Source organism: Nothobranchius furzeri, chromosome 18 (genome assembly GCF_043380555.1).
Source record: "Nothobranchius furzeri strain GRZ-AD chromosome 18, NfurGRZ-RIMD1, whole genome shotgun sequence".
NCBI classification, from domain to species: Eukaryota; Metazoa; Chordata; class Actinopteri; order Cyprinodontiformes; family Nothobranchiidae; genus Nothobranchius; species Nothobranchius furzeri.
Genome location: NC_091758.1, coordinates 25932525 through 25947965, shown reverse-complemented (window position 1 = coordinate 25947965; position 15441 = coordinate 25932525). Strand labels below are relative to the sequence as shown.

Genomic DNA, 15441 nt, shown 5'->3' with positions numbered 1-15441 from the left:
CATTTTCAACTTCCTCGAGGGAATTACACACACACACACACACACACACACACACACACACACACACACGCGCGCACACACACACACACACACACACACACACACACGAGGGAAGCAGTTGCGTCCAGTCGTCTCACAGCTGAGCAAATGCTATCACAACCACATCCATGTTGGACACTGCAACATTGAGCACATTGTTTACAAAATCCAGGTTTCTATTGAATTTAAGGCTCTGTCAGAATGTTGCCTTATTTGCTAGCAATTTCCATAATAATCCTTAAGCCTAGGTCATACTTCTCGGTCTACGATGTTGCGGAGACACACAACGTCATTTTAAAATATCCATTGACAGTGTCTAGGACTGCAACCCTGTGATTGGTCAGGATGCAAATGTTTTATTTGTGTCAGGAAATAACAGGAAACGTGAGTTTAGAGGTGGTGACTGGATGAAGAAGTGGAGGACAAATTTGTCCATGTTGAAAAGTCTCTTAGATGCATAAACACAATGTAAACACAGAAATATGCTACACCCTCTGCCCTCCTGGCAGTGAACTGCTTCACAATACCGACACACTAACGAGTAAGTATTAAAGGAAAACGTCTCCTGTCAGTATGTGTGTGTGAGAGCTGAAATTTGCTGATGGAGAAGTATAAACTAGGCTTTATCTGGTGCTTTGTTGTTGTCAAACAGCCTATTAACTACAATTTATCTAAATTCTCATTAAAATTACCTCTGTTGATGATTAGTCGTAATCAGTGTTGGGAAAGTTACTTTTAAAAAGTAATTAGTTATAGTTACTAATTACTTTGTCAAAAAAGTAACTGAGTTACGAGATTATAAAAGTAACTAATTACCAAGAAAAATAACTACTTAGTTACTTTTTTCATTAAAGAATGCAAGAAAAATTGGTTAATTGAACATACTTAATTTACTATAAATTACTACTATAGTGAAATATAAATGACTAATGACTAATGACTGGAACATAATAAAATGTATGTCCAAATGTTTTTTTATAAACCTGAATAATTTAAATAAATAAGCACTTAACAGGAGGAACTACTAACAGGAACCTTACACTTATCTTGACTATTAAAAGTTCACTGTGTGATATTTAACAAGACCCCAATCAGCTAAAATTTAAAATTGCAAATAGAAACACCTGTAAAGGTTCCTGAGCCTTTAAATGGTCTCTCAGTCTAGTTAAATTACAGAAATGAATGTAATTTTGCACAGCATTTTAATTTTTCCAGCTTCACATAATTGTGTGTTTTTAGTGGCATTTCTGTTGCTGATAATCTAGTAACGGTTAAAGAAATAAATAAAATCCTTTAAAATGACACTAAGAGAGGCACAAGCCTGATGGAGGACTTACATTTACTAACTTGGGTCAGACCTAACCACAGAAGAGCTGAAGCTGGGTGGTAAACACACACAGGTAGTTCTAATAACACCTGAGCTCCATGACGTCTGAGACTGATGCATCAGAGTTACAGCGGGACTAAAGACATGATCAGAAACAGGTTACAGCTGGATGATCTAGGAAGGTAGAAGATCAGGACGTCTGAGCGGTGAACAGGTGAGCGGACCTTCGGGATGTCCCGCTGTCACGCTAAGAAGGGCACGGCTGCAGATCCACACCTGCAGCCGTAGACTATTCATCACGTCTTCCTCGTTCTTCACGGCCGTGATGCGCCTGGATAAAAACATCTGCCTCTTTAGCTCCTGATCAGCTGATGACAGCTTCAACACACCGCGCAGCTTAACGCACGCATTTTCTTATCAGTAACAGAAATGACGTTTTGATAAAAGAAGAAAGTAATTAATTAGTTTGCTTGTTATTGAAAAAAATTATTTTTTTAGTAACGCAGTATTTTTAAACGGCGTTATTTCCCATCACTGCTCTGTTGGGTCTACAACATGCAGCGACTGAGACAGTGAGAGCACTGAGGGTCTCCGCCCACCCGGCCAATCATCATCGTGTTTGTAAGTGCGTTACCGACACCTCTCTCTCCCTGGCTGCAGCTGAAGTGTGGTGGTCAGAAAGCCTCACACTGCTGCTCAACGTTCGACAAGCACATAGTAACGCTCAACCTTCCGTCCCCAGTTATGGTAACGGAGTTGCAACAGTGGGAAAAGTAATTAATTAGATTATTCCGTTACCTAAAAAAAGAATGCCGTTAGTAACGCCATTATTTTAAACGGCGTTATTCCCATCACTGGTCGTAATATCTTTACTTCACAATCTATATTTTACAATTCACTTCAGCTGCTGTCACAAAGAACCCAAAGGTGGACTTGATTTATACCTCCTTTTACTTGTCCTGTGTCTGTATGACATTGTGTAACTCTTCTCTTCCACCTCGTGTCATCCTGTCATCCTCTCAGTTATGTTGTCTCAGGCTACAGTTCCAGAATCCCGTGAGTTAAATTTGACCTAGTTGTTGGGATAAGATGTTCCCCATTAGATCTAATTTAGTTAAGCACTCACTCAAAGTGAGCAAAGTAAGAAATGGCAACCAGATGTCTGCTCGTATTATTCCACATGTATGTGTGAGACGTGCGTGTGTGTGCATGTGTGAGACATGCGTGTGTGCGTGTGTGTGCATGTGTGAGACGTGTGTGTGTGTGCATGTGTGAGACATGCGTGTGTACGTGTGTGTGCATGTGTGAGACGTGTGTGTGCGTGTGTGTGCATGTGTGAGATGTGTGTGTGTGTGTGTGTGCGCGCAAAACAGGAGTGACCTAATTCATTTTCAATGAATTCAGAATTACAAATGAAAGAAACTAACCCACTCTGTCAGTTTGTCACTAACAAGGTGGCATGGCTTGTATGTGATACTTAAATAATGCTACTCATTACTCTCATTTATTGTGTTGAATAAACAGTTTTTTCAGCACCATAGAGTAATTTATTATTACATATCTCTTCCAGTCGGTGGCAGGTAACGGCGGGGAAGAGGAACAAAGGCTGTCATTGTTTTTGATGTGTTGATTTCAGTGCAGCTGGAACGGGAACCGTTAATGAAGCTGCATAAATTACTAGCAAAGATGTGAGGCTGCAGTCCATGTTTAATTGAAACTGAATGCATAATGCATGCTGTTTTATGTCACTTGGAATGGCAATATTCTTGCTGGGATGCACATGACTGAAAAATATTTAGAAAATTTGTAAATTAGATTTAACGGTTACATTCACCAACACTGGGAATAAGAATTCTACTTCTAGGCCCTAAAGATTTTGTTTCAGTTAATTAACAGTATGTTTACTTGTTAGTATACATTTTATAAGAACCAAGATTTTTGTATTTTTACAGTGCCTTTTTATAGCACATCATACTAGTGATGCAATGATATGAAATTTTTGGGCTGATACAGATATCTGATATTAATATCACTGTTATGGCCGATAACCAATATTTGCCGACACCGATATACTGATATTAATGCTTCTAAAATCAGCTGATTTTATATAAAATGAGCATTATTAAAGCTGAATTTACATTATTATGCACACACATTTACACCTCTGAGATGATTATATTCACTGTCACATGACTAAGCAAATACACATCACACTCCTCACCCTCTGAAACAGGGTGAGGAGTTATTTAATTTAATTTAATTTTTAATCTCTAAATGAGTATTCATTGTTTCTTGGATGACAACAACACAGTAACCCCGGCTTTCCACGGGAGCCGTCAGCAGCACGTTACTGCAGCAGCACGTCATAGCTGCTGATAGGAACCGCTGTGGTCAACAGAACCTTTTCCACTGGAGCCGTCAGCAGCGCGAGTCGGCCGCGTCTCAGGAGCAGCATGTCGCGGCCCTTACGCGCCGGTTCTATTTTCTACGCGCGACTCCTCTGAAACGGGTCAATTTCGACATTTTTGGGGAAGGAAAGACAGGAAATCGGACGCGGAAATGGAGAGAAGCTCTCGAGATTTTCAGAATAAAGAACGTACTGCCTTCCGGTTGCTTTACTTTTAAAAAACGTTACTAACTGTGCGGCCCCGTGAGAAGTTATCACATAGCTAGCGGTCTCCTTTGTTTTTCAGGTCCGTATTGGCGATCATAAAACGGACAGAACATAAAACACAAACCATGTTGTGATTTTCTCCTGCTTGTTGTTGTGTTTACTGACGAAGTCACTCGTGTGACTTCGTGCTCGGTCGGTGACAGCTGCTCTCCTGCTGCTTTGCGTCTCGTGGGAAGGGTCAAGCAGCAGCTTACGCGAGCAAGACGTGCTGCTGCAGTAACGTGCTGCTGATGGCTCCCGTGGAAACCCGGGGTTAGAGATATCCTGTTAGCTAGCAGGCTAATGCGGAGCTAACATGTCACCTCAGGAGTGCATAAATGTCTGCACTTTGGACAGATTTTAAACAAGACAGCAAAGGCAGCACACCAGCCACTTGTAATGTGTGCACATTTTTAATGGTAGAAAAGGCAGCACTGCATGATATGCTGCCTTAAAAACAAACTTCTTTCTCTTTCAGCTTTTCCCTTCAGGATTCGCTACAGTCAGTCATCTGTGTCTATTATGTGCTATTCCACTTCCAATACTCCCAGTTTACTACGGCTATTAGGACAAAAACATGGAGCCAGATGACACTGAAAGATAGTTAATAAATGTTGGGAAAGATTCCTGTACATAAACAATGGTACAGTAAGGGGAGCCAAGCACTTAGCCAAGCTAGTTACTTTTCTCCAAAGAGCTCGCCCTTCACACAGCCTTTTATTGACCACACTGCTTACAAGGCAACTTATCAGTTGCACCCACACAAGTCAGTTACACCTACACACGTGTCGGTTGTCTCTACCCAAATGTGGTACACCAGTCTTTTGGTCTATAGTCCTACCATAGGCTTTGCATAGCCTTCAGTGTCCCTTGTTCCGTCACAAAGGATCATGTCATGTATTTAGTGTGATCCGGCTCGAAGGACCAAGACATCTTGGAAAAGATTCTTGTTCATAAAGATTGGTAGAGTAAGAAAAACACTAGACACAGGAGCTTTGTTTGGCCTGCAAGGGGAGATGGTGCAGCGTCACGCCTGAAACTCCAGCGCCACGGCTACGTTCCGCGCCCACGACCCCCCCCCCCACACACACACACACACACACACACACACTGCAACTTACAAGGCGAGTTACATTACAACCACACGTTTTACAGTACATCACAAGATTATAGGTATCACAGATTCTAGGCAGATATTCAAGTTTTCAAGTTTATTTATATAGCGCCAAATCACGGCAAGAGTCATCTCAAGGCACTTCACATAGTTAACATTGTCACACATTCACAAGAACAATAAGGAGATTCATCTAGATCTATAAAATTGAGAATAAACAAAGGACAATTTTTATGTGTTTTTTATTTATTTATTTTTTTATTGTTTTAATGTATTACGTAAGTATCACATTGGGACTCGGTATTGGCAGATACTCAAAATCAAATTACTCGGATTGGTGGCAAAAATTTGATCAAAACATCCCTGATTTTTATGCTTATTTTTGTATATTTCAATAAATTTCATGCTATGTATAATATTGACAATCTAATGTTTTTCTTACATTTCTTTTCTGTGAAGAATCTGGCAGAGGCAGAGTACTGCGTAGCTCTCTTCATGTACATGCGTCTGTTGGGATATCCATCTGAGCGAATCAGCATCCTTACCACCTACAATGGACAAAAACACCTGATCAGAGATGTCATCAACCAGCGCTGTGCTGGAAATCCGTATTTTGGACAACCTAACAAGGTAAGGACCAGTAGGAATAGACCTGGACTGTTTAATTTATTTTTGTAGCTTTTTGGCTGTTTTCCCACCACCTGACCTTTCACAAACATTCCATGTTGTGTATTAAAGAGCAACTTGCAGGTTAAATTTTTTTTCTAATTCATATAATAGGCTGTCCAAAAATACTATTTGAAATGCTTATTGTGGATGTTTGGTTTTAAAACAGCAGTTTTCTAGTAAAAAGTGGCCTTTCTCAGCAAAGCTTCTAAAAAGGCTCTTTTTTTCTAAATCTGAACCTCTGATGAAACCAAAGGGAGTTGGAAGCTAGGCTGCCTCAGCTCAGTGTGGAGAGTGGGTAGTTTTAGGATAGAGAGGTCATGTTATCCAGTCAGTGTGTGTGTTTACTAGTGTTGGATTGTGTTCATGTTGATAAACTATAGTTTGTGAAGGCTGTACCAACTCCAGCCTGTCTGGACGTCGAGTCCACAGGTTTCCAGATAAGAGAAACAACGCCTCTATATCCGTGCCTGAGGGCGTTTATGCAGCTGAAAGATGGACTTCTGTAGCCCACATCGGTTGGTACCGGGATGTGGTCCGTGCTAGGCTCCGGAGACCCGTGGTGGGGTTTAAAAAATGAAATGTGGATTTCTGGAGCTCAGATCACCATCAGAACCAGGTCAGAACCGACCACCAGAAGAGATGCGCGGCTCAGCGGGCCAGTTGGTTTCCGGGTCAGAACCAGATCAGAGCCGCCGCCCAGACAACCAGGAGAGGATCATGTGCAGCTTTTAAAAATACCAACTGGACTGGCTTGCTGGTGTTTGAGTCGGATCCAGCTCACAGAAGCCCGCATGAGCTCCAGAACCGGAAGCTCTCCCTCTCTCTAAAGCACTAAACTAGGTTAGGTGAACGGATATTAACGAGTATGAGACAGCTGACAGACGCTCATTAGTATTAATATTATATTAACTGACCAATACTATTTTAATTGTCTAGTACATGATAGTAATCTGTACAATATCTGAATGTTAGTACACGAGTTTAAGCTAGCATTGTGAAACCCCCCCCCCCCCCCCCCCACACACACACACACACACTGCTTCTCTTCTCTTATTATGTATGCATAAAAAAACTTTTAAAACAAGTCTCTATTATATTTCTCTAAACGTTGGTTCATGGGAGTCTCTAACCTGCATTTTGCAATTTGCTCTTTAACTTTTTAACACGCAATACTCCTAATGTGAAATCACACTTTTTACATCTTGTTTAGAAGTCTACAGTAACAGTCTTTTTCCCTCTTAAATGTGTGTGTGTATAAGTAGGATTCAGACTGTTTAAGTGGAAGCACAAACAACATGCAAGATATGCTCCGAAACAGCTTTTTACACCCCCACATGTCAGCTGAAATCCGACCTCTAATCCTCCTTTGCACTGAGAAAGAAATTCACAGCTCTTAATTCTCAAAAGGCCATTGGTGTGATTTTTTTTTTCTCTTCTTACCACAAATACACATTCCTCTCAGAGTTTGTGCAGTTTTAGTACATTTTTATCAATGCTTTTAGTTTTTTCTACTGTATTATAGTTTATTTGTGCTGCATACTGCAGATTCCTGCTGGTAGGAGAGGCAACACTAGACAGTAATTTGAATAAAATAATATAGTTTTGTTTAAAGCAACTTAATTGTCCAGGTTCACCCCTATTGACAGCACACTTTCATTTGAAAATCACAATAATTCACTTTCAAAAGCCAAGTCAAGAATTGGGTTTCTGTACCACAACAGGTCATCCTTTACTCATTCTGCAAAGGAAACCTTGGTCAAAATGACAATCCTTCCAGTCTTAGATTACGGTGACATAATTTATAGAACCGCTTTCAAAAATCTTGTATCTTGTATGTTTTATCTTATTTGTTCTTCTTTGGTGTAAAGCTAACTATATTTCTGTTGCTGCTGCCTCTTGGCCAGATTGTCATCGTAAATGAGAAGGAGTCATTTGGTTAAATAAAAGTTAAATAAAATAAAAGAAATACATTATAAGTTTTGTACATTTGAATTATTTAGAAAAATCCTAGTTTTCTGCTTTAAAAGATGTTTTGGGGATTTATTTACCTGTGAGTCATTGTTCCTCGAACCATTTATCGTCTCATTTATTTTTCTACCACAGTGTTCTGTAAGAAGCTGGGTGTCAAATGTTTCTTGTCCCTTATCTGCTTCTTTTGTTCAAATGTTTTCAACTAGGCCTTATGATTTCTTTCTTTTATTCCTTTACCATATCCAATTTTTCTTTCCAGTCTTTGCTTTCTTATCCTAGTTTATATTTAAAAATGAGAAGTTCAAGGAAAAGTAGCTGGTTTGCTTTGAAAATGGCAATCAGCAAAAATCTATTGCGTAGAGACGAGATTCAGACTGTGGGTATTTTTCTACATATCTGTGTAAAGATTAGGTGTGTTTAATGCCAAGAGCCTGGCAATGCAATATACTTCAAAATACAGGGGAGACAGGGATACCAGAAATTGCTAAACTAAAAGCCAGATGGTATTTGCCTGTTTTTTTATGTTAATCCAAACAAAACAAAAAAACCATCACATTTCTAATTGCTATAGGGATATTTACTGTATTTTATACCAGGCTGTCTTAAATTGAACACAATATTGACATTTTCTAAAGTAACATTAAACAGTTTCCAGCTTCTCCGTCTCGCTGGTTGATAATGGAATACAACTGTCGTACACAACCCTGCAGCGGCGCGCTGTAGATGGCACTTACACAAGCCAACACCAACATGAGCCAAGTCTTACTAAATAAGTCACGAAGTAAAAAGATTCACACTGTTGGACAAAACGTTTACAAATCTACTTGCAACAAAGCCAGGTCACTATCAGTCCATTGTTTTATAGCCTCCATTAGCTTCTTCAAACTAGTGTATGCTGTGCCAATATTCACTTTGATTTTAACTCTTTGCTTCAGCTCGAAATACATTACTCTGTCTTCTACTTCCAGGCTCCACTGAGATGCCAACAGAAAAGCAAACTTCTTTTTTTTTCCTTCTATTTGTGTTTTTTTATTGAAGGTTGACAAACTGAAAAAGCTAACTGCTAGCCTTTCATTAGCTACCAGCATTGAAAACAGCTAACAGCCCTGAAGCAGGTAAAGAGCACCCCACAGGGCTCCACATAACCGTTAAAGGAGACCTAGAATCTAAACCGACATTTTCCTCGTTGTTGAAGAAAGACAACTTGGGTGGTCAAAAGTAGCATGCCAAAAAGTCAAAGCCACATGAGACCTACTTTTTATCTAAATTAGAAAGTTGAAAAATGAGATAGAATAACTCATTTTCTGAGCAAGCTTTGCTAATAATGTCACAAGGTAACCTCTCCTGCTACAGCTACACGTTCTGACTCACATCACTGTCTGCAATATTTTAACGCTGGTTGCAGCAAAGCTACCTCAGAGTTACGGCACACCGGGCCTCTGTTAGCACCAGCTAGCTGTTAGCTTCAGCTAGCAACAGCCTTGTTGAAAAGGAGAAAAACAAGCATTCACCACTCAGATTCCAGGATATACTGGTAAAATCCAGACTATAAGTGAGTTTTAGGATAGATCCACAGCTTGTGTTCCAGTCTGGTCCGGCACTCCTCTTCATTGCTATGGGCCATTCCCATCTGTACCGGGTCGGCCCAGGCCGGGTAGCTTAGGTTGTTTACATATCTGGGTGGCCTGGTATTTTTCCGGGCCAACCAAGGCTCATTCTCAGCCCTCTTCTCGAGGGGGTCTGCTTCAGGCCGACCAGGGCCAACACACCCACTGCTGACAGCAAATTCACACCTTCCATTAGAGCAAGCCTCTGATTGGTGGGTAGAATCAGCCCACATGGGCTTAAGGCAAGGATGTGTGGAATCAACCGGGCCAGGCTGGGGCCGACTGGGGCTACCCGGCCCGGGCCGACCTGGTACAGATGGGAATGGCCCACTAGTCTGCAACCCTTCTACAACCCTTATACAAGCAGCCTGTCTTTGCCATACACATTCTCGACTCACTGCTTCAGTGGGGACGTTTTTTTTCTTTTCAGAACTTTATTGAACAAACAGTATACAAAATCACAAAAGGAATACAAAATTGAAAACAGAGCATATGCAGGGGTGCACAAATATGAAATTATTTATATGTAGTGCAAATATTATTTGTTTTTAAAGCCTTTTTTGTTAAAATATCCATAAATCAATGTTATATAAAGCTTTAGTGGGAACTTACTGTGAAACTCTGAATGTAGTTTAGTTTCTGCTTTTACTTGTCTCTTTTCAAACCCCCCAACACACACTCACAGACGCACACACACACTGTCACAGATATACACACACGCGCACACACACTGGTGAAGTGGGTGGTGAAAACAGGTCTTTTTCTTTTTCAGGGCTCCTTGGACAGTTTAAGCTCCAACCAAATTTTATATGCTAGAGGCTCAAAGATCAGTTTTAGATTGCTGTTTAACTGCATTCTAGGTCACCTTTAAGTGCTGTTTTCAGAGTTTTCAGAAAACATTCTGTAAACTCCTCTGCAGACTTTAAATATGACACCCCAAAATGCCGAACAAGAACAAACAAGCAAAAATAAAGAAATCAAATCAAATCAAATTAAAAGTTTCATCAGATTGTGAAGTAAATGCAGTTTGACTCATTCAGCAGAGTTCAAATAAATCCATCTCAAGGATTTAGTTATTTTACTAGCGGAAATCCCCCCAAATTTTTGAAATTTATGTAAAGATTTGTTCTATTTTAATAAAAATGTTCTTTATATAAATAGTAAAAAAAAAAAGGTGTTTGTTTCTTAGTTTTAGTCAAACATTTGTGACCCTATCTTTCATTCTCCGCCTCATGGGTAACTTCTGAACACTTTAAAATTAGTCACGTGTGTTTCTATTCATAATAATCCAAAAACAAACTATCAAAAAGTGAATCCCACTGCTTAATTTCCTATTTTAACTTAGAGCTTTAATTGATGGTGTTTCCTGCTATCAGCAGTGTCAAAGTGTTTACTGATTACCACTTGCTGTGTCTATAGTTGGTGCATTGCAACCATATCTACTTGTTGTTTTTTTTTATTAAAAAGTGTGACAGAGGGCCAGGAATTCTGCTTAGACATCTAAAATGTCCTGCTATGTTAAGACAAAGCTTCTTTCACTGCGCTCTCATCCTTAGTCAGTGTGCGTGCCCAGTGATGAAGTGACAGGAGTGACAGGCTGCTGGATTTGCTGAAATGAAAGATGGCCAGAGAGGGAGTGTGATGAAGTAGAAAGAGGGACTCTTGTGGGAAAATGCTGAGCAGCTGAAAGGTCACGTGCTGAGCGCTGGGTCCGGTGTGTCTGACAATGTGTCACAATGGCTAAAACCAAGCAAATGTCAGCAGCCAGCTTATTTTTCTCTGATGACTTTAATTAGACACAAAAGGGGAGGAGAGGAAGCCCAGTTAGCACCAGTCGATGGCCCAGAATAACATGCTAACTGAAGCTTTTGGCTAAATGTCAAAACTTGTGTTCAGTTTGTAATTTACCCATTATATATATATATACATATATATATATATATGTATGTATATATATATACATGTGTATATATATATATATATATATATATATATATATATATATATATATATACATACATATATATACATATATATATATATATATATGTATATATATATATATATTTATATATATATATATGTATGTATATATATATATGTATATAAATATATATATGTATGTATATATATACATATGTATGTGTGTGTATATATATATATATATATATGTATGTGTGTGTATGTATATGTATATATATACATACATATATATATATATATATGTATGTATATATATACATATGTATGTGTGTGTGTATATATATATATATATATATATATATATATATACAATGATGTTCTGCTGAGCTGTGGTGGCCTCATGGAGGGGGCCATCGACTAGCACACTGCTGCTAACCACTAATACATTCTCTCTCTCTTGATAATAACTTTTTGTTTTCATTGACTTTTGATGTGCTGATACTAGTTTATCCGTTTAATTATAGATCCACTAGGATAAATACAATAAAGTTTATCTTTCACCAAATACAATATTTACTAAGACATCACAATATAACTATAGACACATTACGTGTGTGTGTGTGTGTGTGTGTGTGTGTGTGTGTGTGTGTGTGTGTGTGTGTGTGTGTGTGTGTGTGTGTGTGTGTGTGTGTGTGTGTGTGTGTGTGTGTGTGCGCGCGCGTGCGTGCGCTCTGTCTTCTCGATCCCCAGTGAGTCGTGGAGGATGGCTGCTTATACTGAGCCAGGATTCTCTGGAGGTTTCTTCCTGTTAAAAGGGAGTTTTCCTCTCCACTGTCGCTGCATGCTTGCTTAGTATGAGGATTGCTGTATAGTCACTGACACTAGTCAGTGACTTGATGCAATTTGCTGGGTTCCTTATATAGGAAACATTATTTCTGATTGGCTTAATTAACTGTGAATTGGAATGTTTATTATGTGAAGTGCCTTGAGACGACTCTTGTCGTGATTTGGCGCTATATAAATAAACTTGAATGTATAGAATGTAATGTTTCAATGGATGGAGTTCATTTGGACTTCCTCTTAAGTCTCAATACAGTTATATTCAGGTCACAGTACTCAAATCAAGAAGCAACTATCTTATTTTTTTTGTTGTCAAACTCAACTAACTGGGAGTGGAAGCGTATTCAACATCATGAAATCTGTGTGACCAGAATCAGTGAGTTAGAAGGATATGACAATGTTGGGAATCATGGTGTCTAACTTCATTGAATTTTACTTTTGCAAAAAAATCTGTCGTGAGTAACATGCAGACATGAGCCCATAATAAGACGTATTACTGCTAGCTTTGTCATTCCCTTTGCGTGGCTTGTGATTAATTGAAAAGAAATTTAGCTAATTGATTTCTGCACTTTCCAGGGAATAATTTTCATGAACGCAACATAGATCAGGATAGATAGAGAAGCAGACAGAACAACTAACATAGTTGTGTTCCTGACAATAAGGAGAAGGACAAGACGGTAGTGATTCCCTGTAAAATAATCGTCTGTGTGTTCTTATGTCCACAGACATGTGTGTGTGTGTGAGTGCGTGCATGTGCGTGTGTGTGTGTTTTTGTCACATTGACACGACCTCTGTAATTCCCTCTCCAGATGATTTCTCATAAATAACTAAACACTATGCAAAAGCTGCACCTTAGGGAGACTGTCGATATGGGCTTCCATGTCTGTGGGCCAAGAATAACTACCTGTCAAAGCCTCTTGTATTTCATGTGCGTGAACACGTTAATGCAGATATACGGTTTGGCTTGAAAATACAGCTCACAGCTCCTCGTGTTATTGTAAAACCAACATATTTTTGCCTGCGGTGTTGCACCTGTTCCACATAGCATCAGGGAGACATAAATAAATACCTCATTAACCCCTATTGCTCATTCCTTCACACACTCTACTTATATTTGTTTCTTTTGATTTATTTTTTGTTCAATAGAGGTTCCAGGTTTACGTAGAGTTGCATTAGTAACCACAGCCACCGGATGATTTATTCAGCAAGTTGTGTGGTCCTGAGACTGTGCAGCTTTTCACTGGTAGCGGTTGTCCTATTGATCTCTTCTAGTGTGAGGATCCATAAAGGACACACTAACCTGTTTCTGCTTGGCTAAGAGTCTTATGCATCTTGCCCTGATGTATCAACCCAGGAGAAAATGTGCCCTCTTTTATACACAGTGTCTGTTCTCACCTGTTGTGGGTTAAGGTTTGTTTTTGTTATGATTAAATGAGAATTTCGTGAAAGATATTCATTTTGATGAGCATTTTTATGTAAGTTATTGAGGTTGAGTAACAAAGCCTCATATATGATACTTCAAGGAAATCTGCAATTTTGGTAATTATCAGTGATGCACTGATATGAAAAATTGACAAATATTAATATCTGGCATTAATATATCTGTTATGGCCAATAACTGACACTTACCAATATTATACTTACATACACAGGGCTTGAAATTCACTTTAGAAAATAGGGGGACGTCCCCCCTCACCTGTCTGTGGGGGATTTATACATTTTGTGTGTGTATGTGTGTGTGGGGGGGTGGGGGGTGGGGGGGGGGTATTGAACATGACTGCAGGTCTTATGTTGTGCCAATCATACTTCACATTAGGGCTGAGCGATACGGCCTAAAGTTAATATCACGATATATTGAGGATTTCACCTCAATAGCGATAAATGGATGATAACTACAGGTATGCACAGAAACAAAAGTTGTCCTCTAGATGGGGCTGTCACATCTATTACGTTGAGTCACATTTTTATGTGACTCAAGGGGCTACAGCTTCTTAAAGGGACACGAACGTTGCCAACCTACACACTTCTTTTCATTTTGTTTTATTATCAGATTTATTGACATGTTTATGTTTATTTATTTAGCAGACGCTTTTATCCAAAGCGACTTACAATCTATAACCTATAGGGCATGTTGTGATCTGTGGGGGAAACCGGAGTACCCGGAGGAAACCCACGCATGCATGGGGAGAACACGCAACTCCACGCAGAAAGGCCGCAGCTGAGTTTCGAACCTGCGACCTTCGTGCTGCGAGGCAGCAGTGCTAACCACTGCGCCATCATGCAGCCCACTGACATGTGAACAATTATCACAAGAGTCAGAAATTTCGATAACGATAAATTTTCGATGTATTGCCCAGCCCTACCTCCCGTTTATATGCAGCTTTCACTTGTCTCCTGCGTTGTAATTGTTGCTCTCTGTTGTGCCTTTCTTTTTATGATCTCTGCGAGATCTCTTTCCTCAATACGACTGAAGTTAAAGGAAAAAATATTTGTAGGGAAGTACAATTTTTTAGGAACTACTTGTGAGATTAACGACTGACCTTTACGTTGCTATTCTTACCTCAGATTGATGAATTTATTAACTTTTTTAAATCTTTTCTAGTGGTGATCATAGCTACAGTGGGGCAAAAAAGTATTTAGTCAGCCACCGATTGTGCAAGTTCTCCCATGTAAAATGATGACAGAGGTCAGTAATTTTCATCATAGGTACACTTCAACTGTGAGAGACAGAATGTGAAAAAAAATCCATGAATTCACATGGCAGGATTTTTAAAGAATTGATTTGTAAATCAGGGTGGAAAATAAGTATTTGGTCAATAACAAAAATTCAACTCAATACTTTGTAACATAACCTTTGTTGGCAATAACAGAGGTCAAACGATTACTATAGGTCTTTACCAGGTTTGCACACACAGTAGCTGGTATTTTGGCCCATTCCTCCATGCAGATCTTCTCGAGAGCCGTGATGTTTTGGGGCTGTCGCCGAGCAACACGGACTTTCAACTCCCTCCACATATTTTCTATGGGGTTGAGGTCTGGAGACTGGCTAGGCCACTCCAGGACTTTCAAATGCTTCTTACGGAAACACTCCTTTGTTGCCCGGGTGGTGTGTTTGGTATCATTGTCGTGTTGGAAGACCCAGCCACGTTTCATCTTCAAAGCTCTCACTGATGGAAGGAGGTTTTGGCTCAGAATCTCACGATACATGGCCCCATTCATTCTGTCCTTAACACGGATCAGTCGTCCTGCCCCCTTAGCAGAAAAACAGCCCCAAAGCATGATGTTCCCACCCCCGTGC

At 39.6% G+C, this 15441-nt stretch overlaps 1 protein-coding gene across 2 annotated transcripts in view; it reads left to right on the top strand.

Moving 5' to 3' along the window:
- Positions 1-15441, top strand: part of aqr (aquarius intron-binding spliceosomal factor) — a 65490-nt gene that overhangs the window by 42003 nt on the left and 8046 nt on the right. For both annotated transcript variants that reach the window (XM_015969805.3, XM_015969804.3), the window contains exon 32: positions 5593-5763. In XM_015969805.3, coding sequence (XP_015825291.3) covers positions 5593-5763 — 171 coding nt within the window. The remainder of the gene's footprint in view (positions 1-5592; positions 5764-15441) is intronic.